We start from the raw sequence: 26,221 nt of genomic DNA on the forward strand, positions 1-26,221 counted from the left end.
CTCAGATAGACACTTTACAAGATAGATGACAGACATGGAATCTGGGCTATCCATCAGCTTTGCAAGATTTTTAGCACTCTCCCTAGGGGGTCTTGGATCCAAGGTTGGGAACTAGTAAATAAAAAGCAATTAGTGTCAGACATGGCCAACGGCAATGGTTTAGACTGAAAAAACTGGTTGAAGAAGGTGTTGTTTGTTGTTACAAGAAGAACTTAAAATCACGTGTCAATAAATCCTTTGGCTATTACTGTCATTCAAGCCAAATCCAAACAAACTGCTCCTGTTTGTGCTTGAAAACCTTTTTGTCGGAGTTAAACCAGCTGAGCTCTTTGAAATGCAAAATTTAAAGCTTTGATGGAGCTGGAATAACTATGAACAGAATAAAGAATTCAAACACAGTAAACATTGGCTATTGTGACACTTGCTGTTGGTTTGCTGTGGTTATCTGCCACCTCTGTACTTCTGTGTTTTTTTACTCAGGGTGTCACAGTAAAACCGTTGTGTTTAGACAGTGTTTGCTCCCAGCTTGTGTCCTGTTCCATACTTTTCCTTTCAAGCCAAATCAAAATAAAATGCTTTCAGAGTAGAGGGCTCCTTCTCTGCCCTCCCTTACTTCTCCTCTTCTTCTCCATGCGCCGCTGTCGCTTCTCCTCCCTCCTTTTGGCCTCCTCCACCTCCTGGTGCTGTCGGCATTTGTGGAAGTTCTCCACCACCACGCCGACAAACATGTTGAGGACGAAGAAGCTAACGATGAGAAGGAAGGAGATGAAATACAGCAGCATCCAGGGGTTGTTGTTGATCACCGGCTGAGATCAGTGAGATGAGAGAAAAAGGTTAGAAGGTTACAGGATTGCAGATCCAAAACATTTTTGTTCCTGCAGTTTTTACCTGTTGGTCCACACCCACAGCATCCAGGCCGTGATACATGATGTTGACCCAGCCGTCCTTTGAGGCGAGTACAAACAGAGACATCAGAGCCTAAAGGACAAAAAAAACAAGGAATTTTAAATGATGTCCTGATCCATGCTCCTATACAAACAACACATGGAGAGCATGAATATGACGCTTACCTGTCCCAGGTTGTCAAAGTTGTATTTATGGTGGACCCACTTGTAGTTGGCTTGCAGACAGTCAGATTTGTTAGTGATGTTTTTCACGTCGTGGCCAAAGCAGTAGAAGAACTTCCCTTTAAAAAGCTGTCAGCAGAAGAACAATGAGAGAGAAACAAGACTTTGTGAGCCCTACCAGTGAAATGAAAGGATCATCCTGAGTGAAATAATGAGCTGCTCAAAGTTTTAAACAGCTGAAAATGCTGTCAGGCAACGAAGATGACAACGAGAGTTTACTTAAGGAAGGACAACATGTGCATGGGTGATGGCAAAGGTTTTTAGTGAGAAAGAAGAAAGAAGTGATTCTTAAAAGGAACCCTGCATGATCAGACAAGTTCATCTTGTTGGATAGATATTTGTATCTCTCAAATGTATATTGAACTAAAACATTCCCCAGATATCTGTATTTTGAGTAAATTTGAGCTCATAAACTCACCAGGACACTGCCATGTTTTGGTCCGTGCTAATAGCGTGACATCACAGTTCCCCAGCGCTCCCTCATTCATCATTTTCCTGTCTAGATGGAAAGATAACTGCTCATGGTGCAAATAAGAAATAGAAGACACCTCAAATTTTATAATTTTCCATGCGTAAGATGTGCTGCGTTTCTGAGATGCAACCCTCATGGGCTGCCAGTCTGAAATGGGGGTTACTAGATAGAAACAGCGAGGAGTGCTGTGGAACTGTGACGTCAGAGCAGCATCGCAGACCAAAACATGGCGGCATTCCGGTGAGTTTATGAACTCAAATTACTAAAAATGCAGATATCTAGTGAATTTTTTAGCTCAATATACATACAAGAGATACCAAAATCTATCCAAAAAGATGAATTTGTCAGATCAAGCAGGGTCTATTTAAAAATCCTAATTACATAAACAATTAAGAAAACTGTAATTTGCTGTCTATCTGTTCTTGTGTTTGGCTGCAGAGTCCTTTAGGGGCCATGTGGCGGTAGATAGTACCGGTACTCACTACCAGGAGCTTGAGTGAACAGATGGGGCTTTTCCATTATGGCTTTTGGCCGCGCCGAGCCAAACCAAGCCGTGCTGATTTGCTTTCCCATCACCAGTTTGGCGCTCAAATGGCCCTGCTCATGAGCATGGCCAAAGCAAGCCAGCTCCACCTCGAAGCACGTGGGGCTTGCATTGAAGCGCTTTGCAGGGAGCAATTTACCCCTTCTGCTACTGATTCTCCCTCTCCATGATTAATTTTCACCGAACAGGGAGACATGTTCTGTCCCTGCCTCTGCCCCAGCTGTCTGTAACTGTGTTACAGTGGTGGTCTAATGTCAGCATTCACTGTGTGACTCAAACATTTCTCACACAAGACCAAAACTCCAGATTTTTGTGCACTCTAGGTCCGATAGTTGCGCACAAGCTTCTCACACTGTCGAGTGAAATCAGGAGTGACCAGGCACGGATCCAGGATTACAACTTTTTCTGCACCCACTAATAACAAAAGTTTGACCCTTTCCCCTTCGTATAGACAAATTAATTCCAGACGTTTAAAAAAATAAAATGCTGGAGATGATCGAAACATTAAGCCCATAACTAACCTGACACGCTGATGGATTTGTTTCACACATGCATCTGGTAAACCTCTCATACACAGTGTTTGGGAAAGGGCAAAGCCTTCGCAAAAAAACTTGGAGGGTGATTGGATGGACATTCTGTCTGTCACATCTTTATGGGCCAATCAGAGCAACAAAACACGTGACATAGCCGCTACCAAGGAGTTAACTCCATAGAAAACTGCATAACGTGAACCATGAGGGACTACTTGACTTTTGTCGTTTTGAAAATAAAACAACTCACTGCTGTTCTTTGTTCTTCTTTTAACGAAGAAATTTCACGAAGTTCTGATAAAACTGGTGCTTTAGCAACATCCATGCTCATGTCTTCCGCCATATTTGCACCGGCCTCTTGTTGCTGCTTGCTTATGTCATGACTCCACCACGCCCGAAAGTACAGCCCCTCGTCGCTGATTGGTCCTGCCACTTTCTAACCAGGCCTAATTGGTTCAGATGGAAAATTTCCAAGATGAATTCGCCAGTTAGAAACACAGAAACAGGCGAATCCATCTGCTTTGCAAGGTTAGCCCTTGACAGAGTCTGTATTTAATTTATTATGGCGCTAATAAATCATGCCATTCTCACCGCCCAATCCAAAAACATGATTGTGTTCATTTTCTGCTCTCTAGAGACCCATAAATCAATAATCAGAGGACTGTTCTCTAACTAATATGCAGGAAAATCCTCTCCTTTTGATGATAAGCGTGAATTATTGTTTGTTTACTAATCTCAGATAGAGATAGAGAGAGAGAGAGAGAGAGAGAGAGAGAGAGAGAGAGAAGGTGAGACAGAGAATGTTAAAGGAGCAGCGTGCGGCGCTGTCAGTCTACAGTTTGATTTTTGCTTTAAAACAATGTAAAGTCAATCAGGTCAAACAGCGTAGAGAGTAGAGGAGGGTTCAAAACGCTGCGTCATCAGCTCTAAACGCGCTCTCAAACAGGTAGCTCGGTTATTGTGGAAAAGCAAATCCCCATGACCATGATGGCTAGTAAAGCTGACTGCATGCTAGACGATTTTACACCACATCTCAAAAATTCTATTAGCAGAAATTATCAGCAACAAAGCTGCACCCATGTCTCTATTAAACAGGTTTTTACTGGTTCATGTTCTACCCAGTTCACATTGTTTCCTTTTTTTGATAACCATTTAAACCTTTTGTTCTAATTAAAGCCCTTCTAGGGTCGAGTGTTGCATAATAGCATTCACTATAAACACTATGATGCTTGTTCTGGGTTTGTGTATGTGTATTATATCTGCCCCCAACAAATAAATCATAAATACATAAATGAAAACAACTGTTCTCAGACCCAAGAGGAATACTGAAAAGAAAACCAGCTTGTAGGTGATAATAACACAAATACATGTTTTAACCTTATTTATTTGTTTATTGAAATAAAGTTTTGATGACTGATGGCAAAACCCAGAGAGGAGCACATAACAGATTAATACTTTTAAATGCTCTAAACCAGTGGTTCTCAACTGGTGGGTCAGGACCCAAAGGTAGGTTGCAACTAGGTGTCTGAAAAAAACAATGGTGGCATAAGTCCTGAAGTGCTTATTGGACATGCATCGATACCTTTTATTTTATCCTGTTTTACTCTGAAATTGGGTAAACTTAAATTTTTGATCAATATTTCAACTAATTTATCTCCTCTTTTTGCAATAAACGGCTACTTTTCGGGTTAGGGTTAGAGTTCGGTCATTATCACGTTGTTGAGCATTTTTTGGAAACTTGGGTCACGATCTGTTGTAAGACAGACTGGTGGGTCCTGAGGCTGAACCAGTTGAGAACCACTGCTCTAAACCAGTCAAGGTCAAGCTTGACAGCATTTTTAAAACCCCTGGTGATATGCCTGAGCCATGGGTTTTTGAGCCCTTGGGACATCCACAGAACAACCAGGGGCTCGTGACAACCCAACCATCCACTCAGATGGTACCCTAAGCCGCTCTTACTTGCCCCATATACCCCTTACTTTGCCATAGAGGTGTTGACTTTATTTTTTTTGACATATTGTTTTCTCATAACCCTGGTGTCATGCACAGACATCTAGAGCTTAACTAGGATGGTGCCATCAGGCGGCCTTACTTATCACATCCAAACCTGACCTCAGCCTCAATTTTTGGCCCAATCATGTCCAAAAGTTCTGCACAGTACTGTGTATTTAATGATGAATAATTTCAGCAACATCAGAGACCCAAACTTACAGAATAAAAGCAATGCTCTGGCTTTTGAAATATGTTGAAATTTAAAAAGATGTCCTGGGTCTAGCCAGCTGAAAGACCATGTAATGGGGTAGATAAGGGTTAGGGTTAGGGTTAGGGTTAGTTATTATCAGAAAAGCACGAGAGCGAATGCTTTTATCATGGCCAGGAGAGAGTTGTCCTAACTGAACAGTTATATTTTTCATTAGGGACTTATTTTGAACTAAACAAGTATTTGGGATGCATCCAATAATTTTAAAAAGCTGTTTCCTTGCTCCTACCTGTACACCAAGAATGCCAAAGATGATGAAGAATGCACAACAGATGAGGACGATATTGCCGATAGGTTTCAGGGACGTGATGAGGGTCTCCACCACCAGTTTCAGACCTGGAGCTCTGCTGATAACCCTGTAGAGGAGAGCAAAAAAAACCCAACAGAATAGAGTGTGTGAACTGGTAATCTATGAGACTTTCTGTATTGTGTAACATCTCTGAAACTGGGACTGATGCATTTAATTGTTCCCTCTATAATCATCTCTGCAGCCATTCATGAATGTTAGCAGAGATTGGAGTAAAGGCACAGAGCTGCCATAGAAAGCATATTAATTAGTGGCTGCATAAAAACATCTCAGACATTAAACTTTAATTAAAAATGCAGAGCTGTGTCCATACCTGAGGGGACGCAGTGTTCTGAGCAGCCTCAGTACTCTCAGCACACCCAGGATCTTCGCCCCGCCCGCCATGGACACGACAATATCAACCAAAGACACAAAAACCAGAAAGCCATCCAGAATGTTCCAGCTACTCCGCAGATAGGCCTGTTCCCCCATATACAGACCCATAGAAACCACCTAAGAAGATTTAAAGAAGCACGGGAGAACATTAAACAAATGGCAACACCAATACAGTCACAGGACATTTATACTGTATGCTTTTTGAAGCAGCATTGCAAAATCTAAAGTTGAAAGTGAAAGAAACACAAATGTGCAGGAGTCAAAAGAGAAAAAAGAGGATTAGTATGACATGTAGAGAGAAGAAAGGCCAGTGGTAGATGGAGAGCATCAGCTTATTGACACTAAGGCTCTGTCCTATTTCTAACTTTGCATCAGGAACTTCAGGGGTTGCCCCATTTCATACTGGTAGATTTCACCTCTACCACTTGTAACTCTGTTTAAATTGGTGAGGGTAAAAGTTAGAAATGGGACAAAACCCCAAATAAAACAGTCTGCAAAGGCTTTCTGTTCCTGCTGATGACAGTTACACACTCATGCACATGCACACTTGCACAGATGCACCATCCATCACTGTAAAGAGCCCACAGTGCATTTACTGTAACACCCAATGGTGCAGTAACAATGTGCCAATGACTTTATATTTGCTTGTAAACAGTTTACTACAAAACCATCTGACAAATGAAGGGACTTTATTCATCCTTGACTTTAACACTAAAGAATCAATGCTGTGCAGGAAGAGTGAAGCATGAGCACACAGCTGGATTTGGTGTTTTGTTGAGCAGCAGCGGCAGGAGCATCACGCCTGCTCAGGCAAAAATTTGCAACTGACATTTGAAGCTGTTTGCTGAGTATCGGGTAAAGCTTCAGAGGGACTGTGGGGGTTAGTGTGCAAACATTTCATGGTGTTTGAAAGATCAGTGCCTGGCAAACATCTAAGGACTAAATGCCAAAATGTAAACTGACAGCGATGCTAAAAAGTCAACAGAATGTGCAAAACTTCCAAGCACACTGAGTCCACAATTCAAATCACTTTGGATTGTGTACTTATGTATAATTCAAAGCTTTATGATAAGGGATAGAACAAGTGTGTCTCCATTCATGTTATTTAAGTTGTGTTACATGTTATGTTAGTTAGAGTGTACCTTATTAAACAATACTCTTAAGGTTCTGTAACATGCTGACCAATTTGTCAACCCGCCACGCTGTTCTTTTTGTGTGTCTGCATCTTGTAAAAGCACTCCACTGTGGTGGAGTCCTACAGAGAAATTAATGCTAGACAAGCAAACACACATTACAGAGATGCACAAGGCTCAGACAGACGGAAACACGGGGGGAGACGTGTACGGCTCGGCCAGGGGGCTGACAAGTCTGCGGCTCTTTGACGGGCTGGGATTGGTTAATAATTGATTGTGGGAGTACATAATTGATGGCCCACTTGTGCCAAAGCCTTTCACTGAGGAAACACAGACAGTGGCAAAAGAGAGGGGGAGAAAATAAAGATGTGGAAAGAATGAGAGCCTGCATAGACCTGGTGATGAAAACAGAGGAAGTAGAGACACAAACACAGAACAGAGGCGGTCGACATCAGAGAGGACAGGAGGAAGGAGAGAGTAGGGGACTAGAATAAATCCATACAAAAGAATAGCCACTAATTAATGACACTGCTTAATTGCTCTGCTCTACAAGGGAACGTGGGAATTGGCAAGAAAGAAGGAAAGGAACCGGACTTCTGGTGCACTAAGGCTAAGTCAGTCTGAGACAGACAGGAGGAGACGGAGAGAAAAGATGCCTCGGAGTAGTGCTTGCAACACTCAGGCACTCATGGGTAGTTAAAGAGAGTCAGGGTCGTAAAGTGTTACCTTGAGTGTCATCTCCCCCACAAAGATGGCAGTAAAGATGTAGTTGGAGATGGTGAGGAAGACTCTTTCCTGGTCGGACAAAACACAAGGAAGAAAAAAGGAGAGAGGTTAAGTGTATAAAAGAGAGGATAAAAAAAAGTGTAATCTACAGAGCTTTCATTGCTGTAAAACAATTTACAAATGCATAAAAAGACCCAAAAATGCATGTGCAGATCCAAGCAGAGGCTGCTGGCTTCAAGCTTGGTTATACTTTAAAATGAATCAGTACCCAAAAGACTTATTTGAATAACAGTGTATCACCATGACAAAAAGAGGGAGAAAAACTGTGAAAGAGGCCCCACTAGCCTCTTAGCAAAGTGCTAATTCATCTCTGCCCAATCATAATGCAAGCAGCTTAACACCACATAGCATGCTGGGATATGCAGCCTTGAGCAAAGAAGCTGGCAGCACCTTTTTAGCAGCTTTTCTCCCTCATTTTATCATAAACCTGCATCCAAAGGACACCTGGTAAGGTACTGAGGAGATTGAAGCTGCAAGCCTTCTAGCATGCCATCAATTTGACCCTGTTCATTTATATTACAGGGGCTTCACTGCACATAGCATTCTGGGATGCCTAGCCACAGTGCCAGCTTTTCTCCCTTTATGTGTAAAAATCATACAACTTAAGAAAACAGCCAAATGGAGGAGGGGGATGAGATTAGCCTTGATGCAGCTATAGCTACAGTTTGATCTGATCTGGACAGCATTTATATATTAAAGCTGTAGTAAGCGATTTAGTTTTTAGTTTTGTATGCACACAAAAACAACACAACCCGTCGGGGTCTTGCTGTTGAAAGCATCTAACAGAATAACACACTTCTGCAATGCCTCTTCATGCTGCACTCTCACTTGGGGAAATCCAGCAAGAGATGATGCTCCAGCCAATGAGGAGGCTAGTACTCGCAGCCAATCAAGGCTCAGGTCAGAGGGAGTGTTCCTACTGGCTGCTGTGCCTCTCAGCTCAGTGAGAAGTCGATACGATGGTGGGGTTACCAGCGGTGTTCGGTCCTATGTAGAAGTTGTTCATGCTGAGATGAAGTGTTTTCTTGCCTGTGATTTGGCCATTGATTTCAGTGGAAAAGCGGAGCAAAATCACTCCACGAGAGCTTTGCCACTGTCAGTATTTTATTCAGCGGACATGCGCATTTGCAAGGAGCTATGTGAGAAGAGGGGCGGAGCTATGGAGCTCAAACACAGAGAAGAACAGGAAGGGAGGGGCAGTAGAGTTGATTCTACACAGTTCTTATAGAATGTTACATACTCGAGCTTTAAATGAAGAGCAAAGAACCACAATGAAAGCTTTTACTGGTGGAAATATGTTTTTGCTTCAGAAGGAGTTTGATTCACAACTGACTCCACTGACAGTGAACCGTGATAATGACTTCTTTTTGAGCTCTGGTTATGTAGTTCACTCTTTGGGAGTGGTGCACGCCTACTAAGTCATGTTTTGTTGTTTTAATTGGCCATAATGACAAGGACAGACAGTTTGTCCAGTCATCCTCCAAGATTTTTCTTTTAAAGGTTCAATCCTCCCTTGACATCATCTATCATTTTTCACCCAAGGCATACCTGATCTCAAGCCAAAATTGCAAGACATGCCATTGTCATATCAATGCAATCATGTAAAGCAAAATGCAGAATCCTTTATTGCTGTAATTGCAATAGTTTGAGTAATGATGTATACTTGTACAATTTCCAAAGGTACACTGAGCCTTGTCTCAAGGCACATGGACAAAAGTAAGCCAGAGTGAGCTGAGAGTTTTGGGAAAGAAGACAGTCATTTAAGAGGCTGACTAGAAGTGTATTTTTCATCTCTATGAGCTTTGACACTTTTTCTGCCATTCATAATTATGTCCACATTTACAACTCATTCTACATATTCGCAGACCTTTGTATTTGTGGATCAATTTTCTCATTTTCAAACAGCTTTGTGACAATAAAAGCCCTTTATCTATTATGTATAGCTACCACAGGCTTGACATAGAAACACTGCGGTTTGATTTACCAGGCTTCCCTGGAGAATCTTGGGCCTCTCCAGAGCCACAGTGATGCAGTTGGAGAAGATGAAGGCCAGAACCACGTAGTCAAACAGCTTATGGGCGATGATTGACTGACACATCTGTCTGAACCTGGAGAGGAGGAGACAAAAGGAGAGGAGGGATGAGCCATAAATAAAGAAGACAGGTGGAGAGAAAACAACATTTTAACAATAGGAGCATTAGGCTGACAAAAAGGAGGAATAACACATGGCAGTATACCGCTCTCTGACCAAAGACATTTAATAAACCTCCTCCATCCAGTCAGAAGAGCAGCCAAGTTTCCTGAGAGTGCACAGCGCTCCTTCACATCTTAGTGAGTAAATAGCCTCATTCAGGCCCTGTTTACAACACTTCTAATTCAACACAAATTACACTAACGACTCGCTCAGAAGCACAACACTCCTGAGCACAGAACTCTAAAGGGAGAAGAGAGAGATGAGAAAGGAGGGATGAAAGAGAGGTAGAAAGAGATGGGACGTATAAATACTGAGCATGCATTTTCAAAACTTAACATGTGACACTGTGTACTGCCAAGAAGCAATTAAATATCTTTGCTGCAGTGTTTATTGGAACAGAGGAAGAGAGGAGTGAAATGAATAGGGCTGGGTGGGAGTGGGAGGTTGTTGTGTTTATTCTAGGGTATTTTAGGGCAAACATGAAGACATCTGACTACCTTTCATTAAAAAAATCAACAGTGTCTATTGTGGCTCTTGCAACAGATGCAACATTTAGACACATTTAAGCAGAGTTTAATGAATAGACCATAGACCAACTGTCCATCTTCTGTGACGCCACATGGTGGAAATAAATCAATTTTACTTGACTTGTATGTTTGGTATACACCATTCTACTCAGGTTTTCTAGGACATTTATGTCAAAATCTGGGTTCATACCCACAGGGAGTTTTCTCTGCTGCAGCTTTAATGGGATATTTATGTGTACAGTACACGGATGCTTGGATAATACAAAAGAAACTCATTCCAGATCAGACAGCCACTGAAAGCCCAAGGATGCAAAGAAAGCCTATGTGACAGTGGCCTCTTCCAGGCACATAAAATGGAAAGAGCCGGGTCAGGACCAGACTGAGTCCAGAATTGATGTAATCCAAGTCAGCACTGATCATCAGTTTAAAGGGGACACATTATGCAAAAATCACTTCTTCAGGCTTTTCTACCAAAAGAAAATGTCACCTCAAGTACCACAAAAGAACCAGAAAAATCCATTTTCTCCACTCCTCTCTTTCTCCACCTTTCAGAAAATGTGCCGAAACAAGCCGTTCTCTGATTTTCCCCCACATAATGTCCATCCACGCTAATGTCTTCAGCCATATCTGCACTGGCCTCTTGTTGCTGCTTGCTTACGTCACGATTCCGCCACGCCCGAAAATACTGACACTGATTGGTCCTGTCACTTTCTGACCGGGCCCAAATGGTTCAGACAGGAGCTTTGCAAGATGGATTCACCGGTGATAAACACGGAAACAGGCGTATCCATCTGCTTTGTAAGGTTAGTTTCTAACATTGTTCCTTTGTAATTCTCAAAAAAATGATCAACTGGCTAAATCCCACGTCTGTCATAAGCTGAAATGCTTGGATGAATCAGAGTCATTTGTGGAGAAAGTGGCAGTAGATATGGGCTTGGTAGAGTTGAATCAATTACATGCCTGTCATAAGTGGTGGCTGGTGAGGAGATTAGCGCTGATGCAGCATTAGCAGCAGTTTTACCAGAACTAGACATCACTGATTTATTAAAAAAGGAAAAAAAGAGAGAGAACCACATTGGAAGCTTTTCTTAGAGGAAACAATATTTCTGTTCTTTTGCTTCAGCAAGTTTAGTTTACCAACTGGCTCCACAGATAGTGAAAATTCTGTTTTGACATGACAATGGTTACCTGTCAAGTTTGCATTATGAAGTTGTGGTTGTGCACACCTACTCTCTGATTGGCCTTTCATGAATTGTCCTGAGTTTTTCTTCTGAAAGGTTTTGCCCTCCCCAAACACAATATTTGGGTTGTTCCCTGGAAATAGATGATATACATCCCATGCCTTGGATATGTGAGACAGTGTCCCTTCTTCCACTCTTTCTCTCTTCTCTAGTGATCAGCTGATCACAGGCATGCACTCTTAAGTGCTTAGCTAATCAGATTCTGCCACAACCTCGTTCGACCAATCATCCTAAAGCGGTCATATTTTACATCATGAGCCTTCTCTTCTGCAGTCACTGTCATTTCAGTGTAACCCTCCTCCAACCCAGCCACCTCAATTCAGTTCATCCGTATCTAGTCCAGGTCCACACAGGTCGTCTCATCCTGTATACCCCAGTCTCCTCCTCCAAGCCATGACACTGACTTCCTAATCCAGCTTCTAAGAAGTCTAATCCCCATCTGATCCTGCGTCCCTCTGCAACACCACCAATATCTAGACTCTATAGAGGGATATCCTACTCCTGCTGTCAGCCTCACTACCCTTCAAGCAAGTGAGGTCATAATGATGTCTAATTGCAAAAGACATTACATATCTCTTTCCTCAAAAATTGTAAAATAAATAATTTTATGTTATATTTAAAAATCTGGTTGTCACTCTTGTGCTCAGATATGATATGTCCCATAGTCAGCCAGTGATGCAGCTATGGATATTTCTTGTCCTTATTTTGGAATCAACAGCACTGATGCAGACAGTAACTCCAGCTAAATGCTCTGGAGGAAAAGGTGAAGCAATGGCTAAAGGTGACTCACTTGTTTTCTGGGGAGAAAAGGAACACTGACCAGTCCTCTCTGGTCTCACACCAGTCCGGTCTGTACGCCTCTAACATCTTCTGGATTCGGAAGCACAAGCTCTACAACAAACACAGACATAAAAAACACACATAGTGGTCCCCGAACACACAAAGAAAAACTCATACACAATGCAAAATTCAATCATGGAGTAAACACAAAAAGACAGAGAATTTCAAATAGAAACCGCCTGTTTATATACCCTATATGAATTATTTACTTCTATAGCAACAGCTTGGAGCGTCTTCCAACATTACCATCTGTACAGCTCTCTCCCCCACTGTCTAAATAGTCCTTTCTAATTAACCTTGTTTCTCTGGTACACAGACTTGTTTACAGAGAAAACAATGGGACTCCCATGAGGCCCAGGTGATAGGGAGTGCAGGCCTCTATAAAGTACTCAAAAACCCTACACAAGAGAGTAGATTATTATCACTGCTTGTATAAAATCGTGTCTTTTAACACAAAAGCTAATGGTTAAGTTATAAAGAATCATTCTGCTTCTTTGTTCTACTGTTACACAGAGCCAAATGGATGCTTATCTGCAGCTGTTGAATTGGACTGCATAAGTGGAAAGTCGTATGATTGCATAAGCTCCCTGCTCTTACTCACCAGGCTCCCCTAATGCTATTACAGTTTAATTCCTCCCTCCTACCCACTCCTGACACTAACTTACATATTCAATGTCATCGTCCAGGTCCTCCTGGTTCTTGCTGCGGGTGTTAACTTGGGGGAAGACGTCTGTCATTAGCTGGCTTTGGGGGTTCACTCCTCCTGCCTGCTCTGTCTGGTTTCTAGACGAAGGCTGGAGGAGAGATAGAGGGGTCTTCCCGTTACAGTCTTGATGAACCCCTGTTAAACCGCCCAGACTGTCGAGCCCACCACCCCCACTAATAACCACCCCCCCAGAGAAGCTCTTCTTCCTGTGGGGAGCATGGAGCGTCATGGGGGGCAGCAGGTGGTGTGGTGGGGGTGGAGGGTGCGGCGGTCCTGGGACCTGCAGCAGGTGAGGCAGCTCTAAAGACAGAGCTCTGCGGTCCCTTCGCGGTACGAAGGGTCCTGGAAGCACAGGATGAGGAAGGTGAAGAGAGCGAGGAGCTGCAGCAGGAGGAGAGAGCAGAGACTCCTCCTCATCAGGGGGGTCGTGGTGTAGGTGGCGGCGTGGGGACGATGAGGCACGGGGACCACGGATGCGTAAGCTTCCTCCGACCACTCCTCCAAGAGCTCCAAGGCCGTAGCCATAAAAACGCCGCGCAGAGGATGGGGTAAAGACTGGGCTAGCTGTGGGAGACGAGGAGGAGCAGGGGCGGCACCCTCCCAGGCTGTTCCAGCTGGATCGACGGGCCCAGAGAGCCTGAGGCTGGGGCGGCAGAGGACGGCCCCAACTGTGAAAACTTCGGCCTGGATACTGAGAAAGAAAGAAAAGGTTTCTGTCAGCAACAACTATAAAGGGCCACAGGTATCCTTTGCAACAATCAGTAAGACTGTCAGTTCACACCACTACAACTCAGAAAGGCAATGAATCATTTCCCATGATGACATCCTGTGCACCAGTTCCACCTGTTTTATAGCTGCATTAACTTATTATGAATATTATGAATGAAGACAGTGATAGTGAGTTGCTTGCAGTAGTAGCAGTTATGCTTTGTTAAAATATCCATACTTCAGTCCACAAGTGTTTCAGCAGAATACCGAGGCTTACACCGATTTACGCCCTGAGTTGGAGGCCAGAGATGTCTCATCTTTTGTCATTAATCACAGAAATTGCATTTCAGAAAAGGAACAGCATTAAACACAAGATAAATCAGTTAGCTCATGCAGGAAACACAAGTCATACACCACTCTGCAATCAGCTGATGGCCAACTGATCCTAGTTATTGTCTCATAGCCAATCACAGCTCATTCCTTCAAAAAGACAGTCCTTTTAAATTTCTTTCTCACTGATCCATGCTGCATCGATGCCAATAACACCAAATAGCTGCTGGTAAAGCTTCACCTCCACCCCAGTCTCCTCCTTCATGTAAAGATTTTGTTGCACCTTTATATTCACTTTCATGCTACCACAGAGCAGCTTGACTAAATTGCATTGGAGTCTATATTCATGTCATAAATGTGTCTCTGTACGGGGGTTTTAAGCAATGTTCTCCCTGAAAACTCGAAATAGGCTTGACTAACCCAAGGACCATCTTTTAAGCTAGCCTTCATCACAAAATGAAACTGTAGATCCATTTTGAAGTAACACTCTGCCCTTCTTTACATTCTTTACATTAATGATTGTGTTGCAAGGATATAAAGGGAGAACAAAACAATTAATCAGGCTTAGTTGTAACAAGCTGGTTTGCAAAGTTTGCAAATTTGTACCTTGGGTAACTGTGGTGACTGGCTGACCTCCTCTCTGGGGTATAAGCACTGACTGGGCTTCAAATTTAATGCACTTTTGGAGAGATTTTCCACCAGAGGTGAGAGGGTGGAGTAGCAGGGATTAACTCCTATGATTCCCTGGACATCATCTTTTGTCATTAATTTTCATTGTAATCTCTATTGCAGTGGTATTTACAGTCCAAACTGTGCACTTATTAGCACATGTTGTTTTTACATACCACAGTCCGCTGCTCCAGGTTGGCCCTACCAAGAGAAATAACACTGTTCTTCCTGGAGCCGAGAGGATAAGTTAACCTCTCTCCTTGAAACAGAGTAGGTGGCAGAGCAGGCAAGTCCAGGTGTCCGTTAGGGGTTAGGGTACAGATCTTTGGGTCTGTAGGAAAGAGAGTAAAGAGGAAAATAAGGAGGATGAAGAGCAGGTAAGAGGGAGCAGAGAATCAATTCAAGAAAGAAGAACAGTATCAAACAAGCCTTCCATAATCTTGTTTCCGTGTAAAACTCTTTACGGCTGTGTAAGATATATGTCTAGGAGGTATGCTAGAGCCACCTTAAGATTTATATTAAATCACCTTACAGGATCCAGACAGGAGCTCATAGCGCTGAAAGAAAGGGGTGTCTGCCCTGGCTTTGTCCATTCTTAAACATATCTTTTGGCTGAATAAGTCTCAGGGAGCCATTAAGATTCTAAATGTGATTTCTTTTTCAGGTAAGCTGCCGTTTAAAAGGCACAGTCAGGCTCGGGAGAGTTGTGATCAGACACCACAAAAAGGGCTGCATAATGTGCCGCTAAATGCTACTCTCTGCAGCATGATGCTTCGGCTGGCGCTCAGTGAGTTCACTTTTCTCGCCTGCAGGGAGAGGAGAGGTGAGGAGTGGGGGGGTGAAGTGGCATCAGGCATGCATTATTAAAGTTTGAGTAGCTTACATTTTCAATTAAGATGCTTAGGAAGGTTTGTTGTGGAAATCAGACGACAAGATGCAACATTTTGATGCCCAGGGCAGAATAGCGCAAGTCTCATTTATCTGGAGAGCTGAATAGATATAAAAGACGTAGAATCTGGACAATCCTTCATCTTTGCAAGGTTGATAAACACTATGACATCTGATTAGAGATAGAGATTTTACTCATTGGATGAACATTCAATGATGGTTAGCCAAATAGTTTAGCCTATACCTTAACACAAGTTGAAGTAGGACACCTTAAACATAGAAATAGATTTTACTAATGCAGTCTTTGTGAAACAACCTAAAACACCTGAAAAAGAGAAGGAAAATCAAGCTTTTTTTATCCCATAGGACACTCCCAGTGCCTTGTAGAAGCATTTTTGTTCCTCTTTCCTTGTCCATGTCAATGTAAACATCAAAGAAGAAACTAGGAACGAGATGTCAAGGTAAAAACTGCTTCCAGCTGCAGGCTGGAAACAGGCTGTGAGGACACTGCGGTTGGAAACAACTGAAACTAACCAATTATGATGGTGCTTCTTTTGCCTTAACAAGAACCGCATGATCACTAATCTTTGACAATCTGCACAAAATCCAGATATTCTGTGCAAAACAGTAAAAGAACAAATGAATATTAAGGTTCATTCGTGTTTTTGCTTGAGGACAGATGATGTAAAATACTGTAATTGTAAATTTGTAAATAAAGATGAACAGTCTTCATGCAGCAGCCTGCATTAAGGGGTAAAATGGTCATATAACTTCAGAGGTAAGGAGTGAATCAGTTTTTAATTAACATAATATGCTGTACTGCTCCTGAGGGCATTTAATACCTGAGAGATGTAGAGAGTCTTTCTGCTTATCATTCTCCTCAAAATTACAGGAAGACCTGTCGTCGTCAGAGTAGGAGCGATTTGCATCACCCTGTATTAGGTACAGTGGGAGAGCGAGAGAGAGTAAATTGGCAGGAGAGACGGAAGGGGAAGAGGGAGAGGAGAGGGGGGAAAGGGAACAGGAAAATAGGGTGAGAAAAAAGATGGAGGAAGAGGGAGGAGAAAGAAGGAGAATGTATAAACCACAGACATTAGGGGGAATGCAGTGTCTTAGGATGCTTTCTTAAATCTGTTTGGTTCATTGCTGAGTTAGTTTGATTTGTTTGTGTTGGTGAGAAAGCTGTGGACCAAACAACCGGACTGGGACCACTTGAAAAGGTGGGTCTCATAGTTTTGTTAATTTGACTTTTCGTGCATTCTTTCCTAGGTGGACATGCTTACCTCAGCTTGGAAACCTTCAACCAAGATGGCAACCAGTAAATTGAAGAGCACGTAGTTTCCAAATGTCATCAGAGCAACAAAGTAGAGCGCTGCAAATGGCGATGTGGACGCCATGCCGTTGTACAGCACCCAGTTCCAGTCCTCCTGAGTCAGAATCTGCAGAAGACAAAAAGAGGACAGTTAAAATTATAACCACATCTTCAATAGCATGGCTTAGTTTAGTTAATTGTTTAAACTATGTGGACCTGAAAGACAGTGACGATGGCCCACAGCAGGGAGTCAAAGTTCTTCCTGTCAGGCACAGTGTCTCCTGCCTCTGTCTTCAGACTGAACTTACAACCAAAGATGTGCATCCCTAGGATACTGCAACACAAGAAAACATTTTATAAACAAGGCAGCCAAAATATGGTCATAGAACAGGGGTGTCTGACTCATTTTGGGTCAGGGCCAGATTTGCTCCAATGAAACCTCCTCTAAGCAGGACACACAGCTCACAGAGTTCCAGCTTTCTCTTCATTAGAAAATACTAAACTTTTAAACATGAGCCCTTACAGTCGTTCTCATGCATGTCCCTTCTACCGGAACCCCCCTGACATCCGTGCATGCATCATGAACTGGGCCCCCTGGGCTTTTTAGCGCTGCTCCTCGACCCAACAAGCAGACCTCTCATGTCATAGGAAAGCCCGTGTCTGGATCAGCATTACATTTTTAATCATAAAGACATTTTTTACCATGACAAGAGGAATATTACCACCTGATTAGAGCTGGAGGTAAATATGCCACAGGATTTAAAAACCATGTCCCCTTCAACCATAAGCAATCAAGACGTTCCTGGTTCGTTTCCCGTACAAGGCCTTTCTGTGCAGAGTTTGCATGTTCTCCCTGTACATGCATGGGTTCTTTCTGGGTAATCCAGCTTCCTCCAACTATCAAAACATGCTTGTTAGGTTAATTGGTGACTCTAAATTGACTGTAGGTGTGAGTGTGCCTGGTTTTTTGTCTCTATATGTCAGCCCTGTGATCGACTGGCGATCAGTCCAGGGTGTACCCCACCTCTCGTCCAATGACGAGATTGTAGTATCAGTGAGAAATGTTATGCAGCTATATCCATAGCAAAAAATAAGCAGGATCATAATTTTTGTATCTGGCAATAAGGGGGGATGACTTACTGTCCAGTGTTAGTCCATAAATGTGTGTATGGCTGGTCTGCAGGTGAACAAAAGGCTGTTCCTCTACCATAAAAGTTTCTGGGAAACATCTTAAAAAAGTTCTCTGGAAGTTTAAATTATATTGAAGACCACAAGAAAGAAAAAGCCATTTCAACTTCTGATATTAATAAGCTCAGCCAAAATTACACGATCCCTGTCAGAATTATAATCCTAGCTTTGTGCCGGGCGCTGAGGGTAATGGAGCTGGTTGGCAGGTATGAAAACACACAGAAGACGTTGCATCACATCCGCTCATTAAAGTACAAGCAAGACTGTGGTGAAATCATTACACTGATGAGGAACTAACACACAAATTTCATTATACATACAACAACAAAGATAAATGATAATAATTCTGTTAATGCAGCTCTCATTTTCATTATCAGCCACAAACAGAGGGTGTCTGAGTGACTGTGTCCACTAGCAAGAGAAGAGATAAGACTTAATGGTAATATGACTGTAAATTACAGTTTTCTGCTTCTGCATCACAATATTCATTAAGGGTCTGATGTTAATGCTATACAGTATATTTATTGGAAATTATGGTAATGTAATTTTAAGACTAACTCCATTACAATAACACATTCTCTCCTTTACTGAGATTTAACTAAGAGTTTATGATTTCATATGACTGGATGAAAGCAAAGACAAACCATCTCTAATGATAAATTTATGACCATTTATAGTTTAAGGCCTAAAGATATTCATGTCCATTCTCACTCTGAATACTCTAAATACATTGTTCTTACCCATAGGTGGTTTTACCATTAGGCAAAGATAGGCAATCACCTGAGGCTTTGTGCTCCAATTGGCTTTAGGATACAGTCGATAAAGAAGTGCGCTGCATATTAAACAGACATTAAAGTTACTTTTAGTGAGTAAGACATGTATTCATGTAAAAGACATGAAAATAAGAGGACAAGAGTGAATCAAATAGTATCAAAACAGATACTGCCAATTATTTTCAAGCTAATCCCTGCAGAAAAATGTGAAACAATATTAACTGGTGGATTACTGAGTGGTAAATGGCATGCAGTAAACAAAAACTGTGATTTGTGGCCATTGAACGGGTACTGCAGGCTGCAAGAAGATTCCTGATTCAAATCCAGTCAGACAGGCTCTTTCTGTGCAGTTTTGCTCTCCCTGTTCATAAATGGGGCCCTCAAGCAGTCCAAAGACATGCTCACTAGGTTAGCTGGTGATGCTAAATTGCCCATAGGTGTGTGAGCTTTCTTGCCTGTTTGTTCAACAGTCCAGTGTGCCTCACCTTTCAGTTAAATAACAGCAGGGACTTGCTCCAGCTCCCACAGCCCAGAGTGGGATAAGGGGTATATAAAATGTATGTATGGATGGGATGGATATTGAACCAGTAGTGAGCATATACAGTGCAGGACTTTTAGGCATGTTTGGGACAAAAATTGAGGCTGCAGTGAGGCGTAAATATGGCGAGTAAGCTGCTTGAGGGCAAACTGGCCTGTAAGCTGGATTTACAAAACCCCTGATGTGCTCTGGATCATCAGGGACGTGGGGAAATAATCTGCTGGAAAAAAACAGTAAAGTTCGCACCTGTAGGCAGAGTAACCTCCAATTTCCACACACAGCGACCGCACTGCGATCCGCTGGCAAATCATACTGCAGAGCACATCTCTGTAGTCTATGAGAGAATTTTCACAGCCGATGCTCTAGTCTGGCAGCGGTGCATCCCTGGAGCGTCACCCGCTACCCTTCGTTCGAGATATGCTGCAGGTCTATTTTCAGCATCGGCCGCTGCCAAACCGTGTCAATTTCCATCCATTAGAAAGCTCCAAACAGGAAGTGACAAGCACAGAATATCCAGTTCTTTCAAAATACAACACAATGCACGGACTCCTGGTTGCAAATCATCACTATATCATTACATCTCATCCTGCATCCTCCATCAAGGGTCACCAAGAGGTCAGTGGGTCACAGAGCTACAACGGCGACGTGGAAAAGTTAACTTTTGAGGACATTTAGCTAGAGAATTTTACATAAAACCACAGATCCTTTAAGCAAACTTTATAATGTACTCACCCAATGGAAGAAGCAATAGTATCATGGACTTATACCGGAAAGGATGATAAATTAACCCCAAAGGTAAAACAGTCTGCTGTTGACATACTGTACTATTTCTGCATGAACTCACAGTTCTCCCAGGATCTCTGCCCGACGATGAGGGCTGACACGTTTCCAGTGGGTGAGGTTGATCAACCCCGGTCAAAGCAAACCTGCGGCGCTTTGGTGCATGGCACAGTCGTCCTATATGGAAATTGCGGGCAAGGGGTAGATGAGGTGAGCAAGCATGGCCTAAATTACTGTCTAGGTGGATAGCAGGGTTGCCTGAGCACCCTGGTCATCCTGTGGATGTCCAAAGGCCTGAAAACCAGCGGAACTCTATTAGAAGTCTTCTGTGAGGAGTAGATGGTGACACCTTCATCCCTGCCCTCTGGAGGTTGTTGCTTGGCAGTTTAGGGTCTTTCTTTACAGCTCACACAATGTTTCTGTTGTCAACTGCTGCTGTTTTCCTCAGTCTACCCGTTCAGTGTCTGTTACTGAGTACACCAGTGGATTCTTTCTTCTTCAGGACATCCCTAATGGTTGTACTGGCTATGGTCAATGTTTCTGTGCAATGGCTCTGATTTTCCATCTCCACAATCACTTGTTTTTCACCTATTGACAGCTCTCTGGTTTTCATGTTGGTTACACCTCGAACTATAAATGCAGTCTGCACAGGCAAAACCCAAATCTGAAACTGAGAGTGGATATTCAGCGCTATTTATTGTTTGAATAATCGATGTAATAGGACATGCCTGGGCAAAAAAAACCCGCCTGTCTGTCACATGTTCCAATACTTAGGCTCACATGAAAAATAGGTGGTATATCTCCTAAGTTGTGTATCAGATCCAGTAGTAAATATCTGGAAATAAAAGCTGAAATGTTGATCGCTTGACTCATATTCGTCTTTTCGTGGCAAACCCAATGTTTTCAGTCTAATTAGCCTCACTGTTCAGTACATTTAGCAAACTGAATAAGGGCCTCATATTGGTCTTTGTCTGGGCCTTATAATTTCCAAATTCACCCCTGCTCTTACAACAGTTCTCTCACCAACGGCTTCTTTGTCTGGTTAGCATAAGTAAGCATTCACATATCAATGTGGTTGACTCCACCACTTACTTACAGAAAACTTTAGGTTCTCATAATCTTATAGCAGCTGTTATCATGGAGGAGTAACAGGTCTAAGACAAAGGCCTACACCGCTCAGACATGGTTTGGGTAAAAATGAACTCCAATAATTGGAAGTTAATCCTGTTATTTTGCACAAACTGTGCTCAGGCCTTCAGCTATGTCTGCCTGCACCGAGCTCTACCAATCTATTTTCTTCCTAATCTGCAGATACACACTCAATATTGTTGTATTCAAAGTGGTAACAAAAACAACATCCTGTCTGAGGCTGTTAATTATCAGGCAAAGTTTCGCCAAATAGAGATTACTGGCAGCAGAGGGAAAACAACCTCCATCCTCCTACACCGCACATTTACTCATTACTCTGTTACCTGAAGATGAAGATGAAGAGCATGAGCAGCATACAGAACGTGGCCACGTTGTCCATCGTCTTCATCAGCACCACCAGCTGTCGCCTCAGCGCCGGCATGAACCTCACCAGTTTAATGACCCTCAGCAGTCTGAAGGTCCTGAGCACTGACAGGCCACCGTCTGCCTGGCCAATGATCTCACAAACACTGGGGGGCGCCGCAGCGGGTGGAAGTGGTCATAATAAAACAGAGAGAAAAAGATTCAGAGAGAAGTTAGGAGATTAAGAGAGAAAGTATTGACAGAGAAAATGAAGGGGGAGGGGGAGATTTAAAAATGAATATTAATCAATAGAAATGAGGAAAACAGCAGATAAGAAAAGATCAGATAAGAGGATTAGTCAGTCCTTTCAGTGAAATAATGACTCACTACTGCAGTTTATAAACCTACAGAAATTCTTTGTGAGCTCATGACCATTACTAATCCATACTGGAGTGATAATAAACACTGGTGCAGCTGGCATATTAACCCCCGTGCTGCTGGACTGTCACATGATATATGTCACATAAAAACCAGTATGCAGTAAAACGCAGAGTTCCATAGCCTATGAAGAAGGCACAAACAAATATTCTTCCCTTCTGGCCTAGATATGCAGCTCCCTTCCCTTACAATCAGGTCAATGTCACAACCAATCATCTGTGCAAATAATCCTCAACTATTTTATTTCCATACACTTGTTTAACTGCCCAAAACCGTGTCCTCGGAAGTCTAGTCTTAAACCATACATATCAGACTTTTTTATACTACAGGATACCAATAGGCAAGACATCGAAACAGACCTGGAGGTGTCACCAACTGGATGTTGTGCACTTTTGCCGCTCATAAACGAAGCAAAGGTGAGAACAGCTGTGCCTTGAGCTAAGTAGATTATGCCTCAAACAAGATTGAATTTTCTCTGCAAAACAAGATGAATGCCAGCACAGACAGAAGCCTGCATCAAACATCCCCTACATTTGTTCTTCATCTAAGGTCACACGAGTTCCTGTGAGATCTTGTGTCTGTGGAATCACCACTGGGAGATTACAATGGATGGCATGTTGTTTTATGGTCTGACTGAATCTTCTAGTGTGTGTGTGGTCAAAGGGTTATAATTAGGGCTGTTAACATTAACGCATTAACACTTGTGATTAATCTTGAAACCTTAAAGCATTAAGAAAATAATAATGTAATTTAATCATGACTAAATTTGACCACAACTTTCTCCTGTAGTCCTCCAGCGCAGATGTTTACATGCCTGAGGGTGAAGACGTGAGAGGGTCAGACACAGGCAGCAGTGATGAGTGAGGAGACAGACCCAGGTCTGCTTAACGGCAATTTTCAATTGAAACAGTGTCCAGAATAACACATAACCATGTAACCAGTCAGGGTACTCAAAATTCTTATTTATTGTAACGAGTGATGTTACATCTTAGTTTTGCAGTTCAAGCAATCCTTTATTCGAAACCTTTTCTTTTAAGTAATCTGTTGGCACCTATTCATCTTTCCCTTTCATCATCACACATTTGAAATAATATCCACAAAGCATCTGCACAGTTTCTGTTTCTCTCCAACCTTTTGGCACATATATGCGTGTTAATGAAAGATAACCACGACTGTGTCAGTGCGTGTTTGTAGCCATTATGCTGACAACATCATCATAGCAAAATGAAAGTTCATTTCTTCCAGGAGCATTGTCAGTTGTGATTCAGAGCCCTTTTGATGAGTAGTTAAGCACTGCTGTATAATGCACATAGCCAATACATAGTTCTGTTTGCCTCTGTCCTGACTAAACTAAACTAGGCTGTTAAAGACAGTGGAGTCCATACATATGAAAGCAGATGTTCAGCTGGTTCTAGGGCTGAATGATTTGGGAAAATAATCTAATTGCGTTTTTTCCCCAATACTGCAATTGCGATTTGATATGCAATAATTCCTTAAGTTCCTCATCTTATGTATTTTCCAACAAACACAAGCAATAAAGCATTCTACATTATAACCAAAAAAATATTAGCTAAAACTAGGGCTAAACAATTTTGAGAAAATATCTAATTGTGATGACTTTGACTCATATTGCAAATTGGTTACAAATTATTGTATTGAAGGGAATGATAACTGGGAGTGTCATCCCCATCATATTTAATCACAAAAATGTACAAAAATGAAGAAAGCAGGATTTTTTTGGAGACTTAAAAAAATGGGTCTGGAAGGATTGCATGATATGTAATACATGACATCTCTGCTTCCAAAAAAAAGTTTAAAACCGGTATTTTGACTCAAACTTCAGGTTAAAGAAATATTGCAACTTCTTCAATTTGAAAATTGCAGCAGGCCATATTGCGATTTAATTTAATTTTTGATTAATTGCACAGCCCTAGCTGGTTCTGGGCCATTTTTACAACTGACATGTTGAACAAATCCAGTGTAAAGCATTAGTTCAGACAGGCCATAGTGTCAAGCAGTGCCATATAAATGACATCAGCTGATCTCAAACTAGCCCAGCCATGCAATTGGCTCATCTAACTCTTGCTGCCATAGTTAACCTGGCTACAAAAGGCTGCTCCCTCTGCAATCTGCTTATTGCAACCCTCCTCCACCCTAGCTCCTCCTCTATTCTGTTTCTGACTTAATAAATGTCATCGCTGCCTGCTCTGCTCAAGGTTTTTTTGCTGCTTCTCTCCCTGCCTCAGGCTTTCCTTGTAGGGTGTGTTGGATGGGCAAGGGATCCCAGAACGGCCACACCTCCAAATATAAATCACAGCAATAAGTGCTAACTATAACTGCTAATGAAATATTTATAACAGCAAATCAAAAAATATGGCTTATTTCATAACACTACATTATCCACAATCCCAGAGTGGCAGTGACATCTCTGATTGGTGGAGCTGTGAATTTTGTCTGTCGGCTGCTATAAGTGAAGTTTACGATCCCAGAAGTGGGCGGTATCTTCTGAGCTTTGTAGCAATGACAGAAGGTCTTCATATACATCACAGAGAACCAGATCAGCTCAAAGAAATGTTTTAAAATTCAATCACAGAGCAGTTTTAATATGTAGAGGGCAGTCCCAATGCACATTTTCACCACACTTTGTGCTAAAATGTCAAGATTTAGATCCTAACTGATGTACCCTACTACTGAATCCCTATACACATAATTCTTAACAATCATCAGATAAATTTGTATGTCCGACCTGATGATGACAATGATCCCATCGAAGATGTTGTAGGGGTTCCTCAGGTACTCGAAGAAGCCAAAAGCAGTCAGCTTCAGGATCATCTCCAGGGTGAACATGCTGGTGAAGACGATGTTGCAGATCTCCAGGACGTTCGTCAACTCTTCAGGCTGGATGGACACAAAAAATGCAATACATTTTTTGAAGAGGCAAATCAGAGTTGAACAAAGAAATTGTAGAGAGTTGGGAGCATGTTAAAACCAAGAAATGATACAGAAAGGCAGGAACAGGGTAACATAGCCAAGCTGGTGCGAAATGTGAAAGTTAATGCTGGATCATCACACAAGACAAGAGAAAGTACACAACTGCAGAAAGATACCACAGCTGCTGCAAAGAAAAGGATTGTGCACATGTCAATTTTGTCTTTCTGTGTTTCAAAGGCTGTCACTCAAACTGTCAGCAACTTGAAAGAAGATTTCTCTCTCACCTAGAGAATGAAAATATTAATAACACCTTATCTTAGGTAGGGAGGAGACATCGAGGATAGGAAGCGATGAGTGTGTTACAAAGGGAAACAAACAAATTGTGTTTTCCAGCACAGCTGTGTAAATGAAACTATGAGGGAAAACTCAGGGAACATTGCATCAGACATAATATAAAATAAAATCACAAATGAATGTGCAACATGTCTGCAGTGTGGTGTCGAACACAGGCTAAATAGGAGAGGACGTCTTTTTTGGATTTGGCAAACATGTCAGTCAATCTTGGCTTAATTTCCATTTCCTAAGAGTATGTGTTCAGAATCAGAGCTCCTCTCTCAGAGTTTTCTTTGTGAGACTGAATTTGAGTTATGCAGGATATGGATCAGATGCTTTCTCTGATACCCCCTGTGTGTTTCACTTTCAAAGCTGGCAGTAAAAAAAAGCCAGCTAGCTTTACCAAAGTTAGCAAAGCATGTAAGAAAAAAACAAATTCACAACCCTTCCCTCCCCTAATCCGCCGTTCTCCCAATCTATCTCCATCCTCGTACTTCTCCATCCTTTTTTCTTTCTCTTTCTGAGTCTCATTATCAGGCAGACCCATCTCTTCCCAATCAATATCCCCCTGTCGATCAGAGGAGACAGAACGGTAGAAATAGCAGCAGACCGAGGGAGAGAGATTGTTTAGTTGTGGAAGATGACATGACAGAGACGAGGAGAAGGGAGGAAAAATACTCTATTAGAGGAGCTAGAGAGTAGGGCTGATATAAAGAAAGGAAGGTAAAAGGAAGCAGAGTAAATCTCATGAGTTTAGTTTTGACAGTGCTTTAGTTTGGATACATCTCAGACTGTAGCTC

General features: G+C 42.2%; 1 protein-coding gene across 3 annotated transcripts in view; it reads right to left on the reverse strand.

The window, feature by feature from the left end:
- Positions 1-26,221, reverse strand: part of LOC121503695 (voltage-dependent T-type calcium channel subunit alpha-1I-like) — a 176,231-nt gene that overhangs the window by 70,557 nt on the left and 79,453 nt on the right. For all 3 annotated transcript variants that reach the window (XM_041778221.1, XM_041778220.1, XM_041778222.1), the window contains 15 exons: positions 24,904-25,055; positions 21,701-21,886; positions 17,166-17,283; positions 16,921-17,076; positions 16,480-16,570; positions 14,926-15,080; positions 13,002-13,733; positions 12,287-12,387; positions 9,519-9,642; positions 7,475-7,543; positions 5,554-5,732; positions 5,163-5,289; positions 1,071-1,196; positions 889-978; positions 614-806 (listed from right to left, as the gene is read on the reverse strand). In XM_041778221.1, the coding sequence (XP_041634155.1) occupies positions 614-806; positions 889-978; positions 1,071-1,196; positions 5,163-5,289; positions 5,554-5,732; positions 7,475-7,543; positions 9,519-9,642; positions 12,287-12,387; positions 13,002-13,733; positions 14,926-15,080; positions 16,480-16,570; positions 16,921-17,076; positions 17,166-17,283; positions 21,701-21,886; positions 24,904-25,055 (2,599 nt within the window). The remainder of the gene's footprint in view (positions 1-613; positions 807-888; positions 979-1,070; positions 1,197-5,162; positions 5,290-5,553; positions 5,733-7,474; positions 7,544-9,518; positions 9,643-12,286; positions 12,388-13,001; positions 13,734-14,925; positions 15,081-16,479; positions 16,571-16,920; positions 17,077-17,165; positions 17,284-21,700; positions 21,887-24,903; positions 25,056-26,221) is intronic.

The sequence above is a fragment of the Cheilinus undulatus genome, linkage group 21, assembly GCF_018320785.1.
Source record: "Cheilinus undulatus linkage group 21, ASM1832078v1, whole genome shotgun sequence".
In the NCBI taxonomy this organism is placed as follows: Eukaryota; Metazoa; Chordata; class Actinopteri; order Labriformes; family Labridae; genus Cheilinus; species Cheilinus undulatus.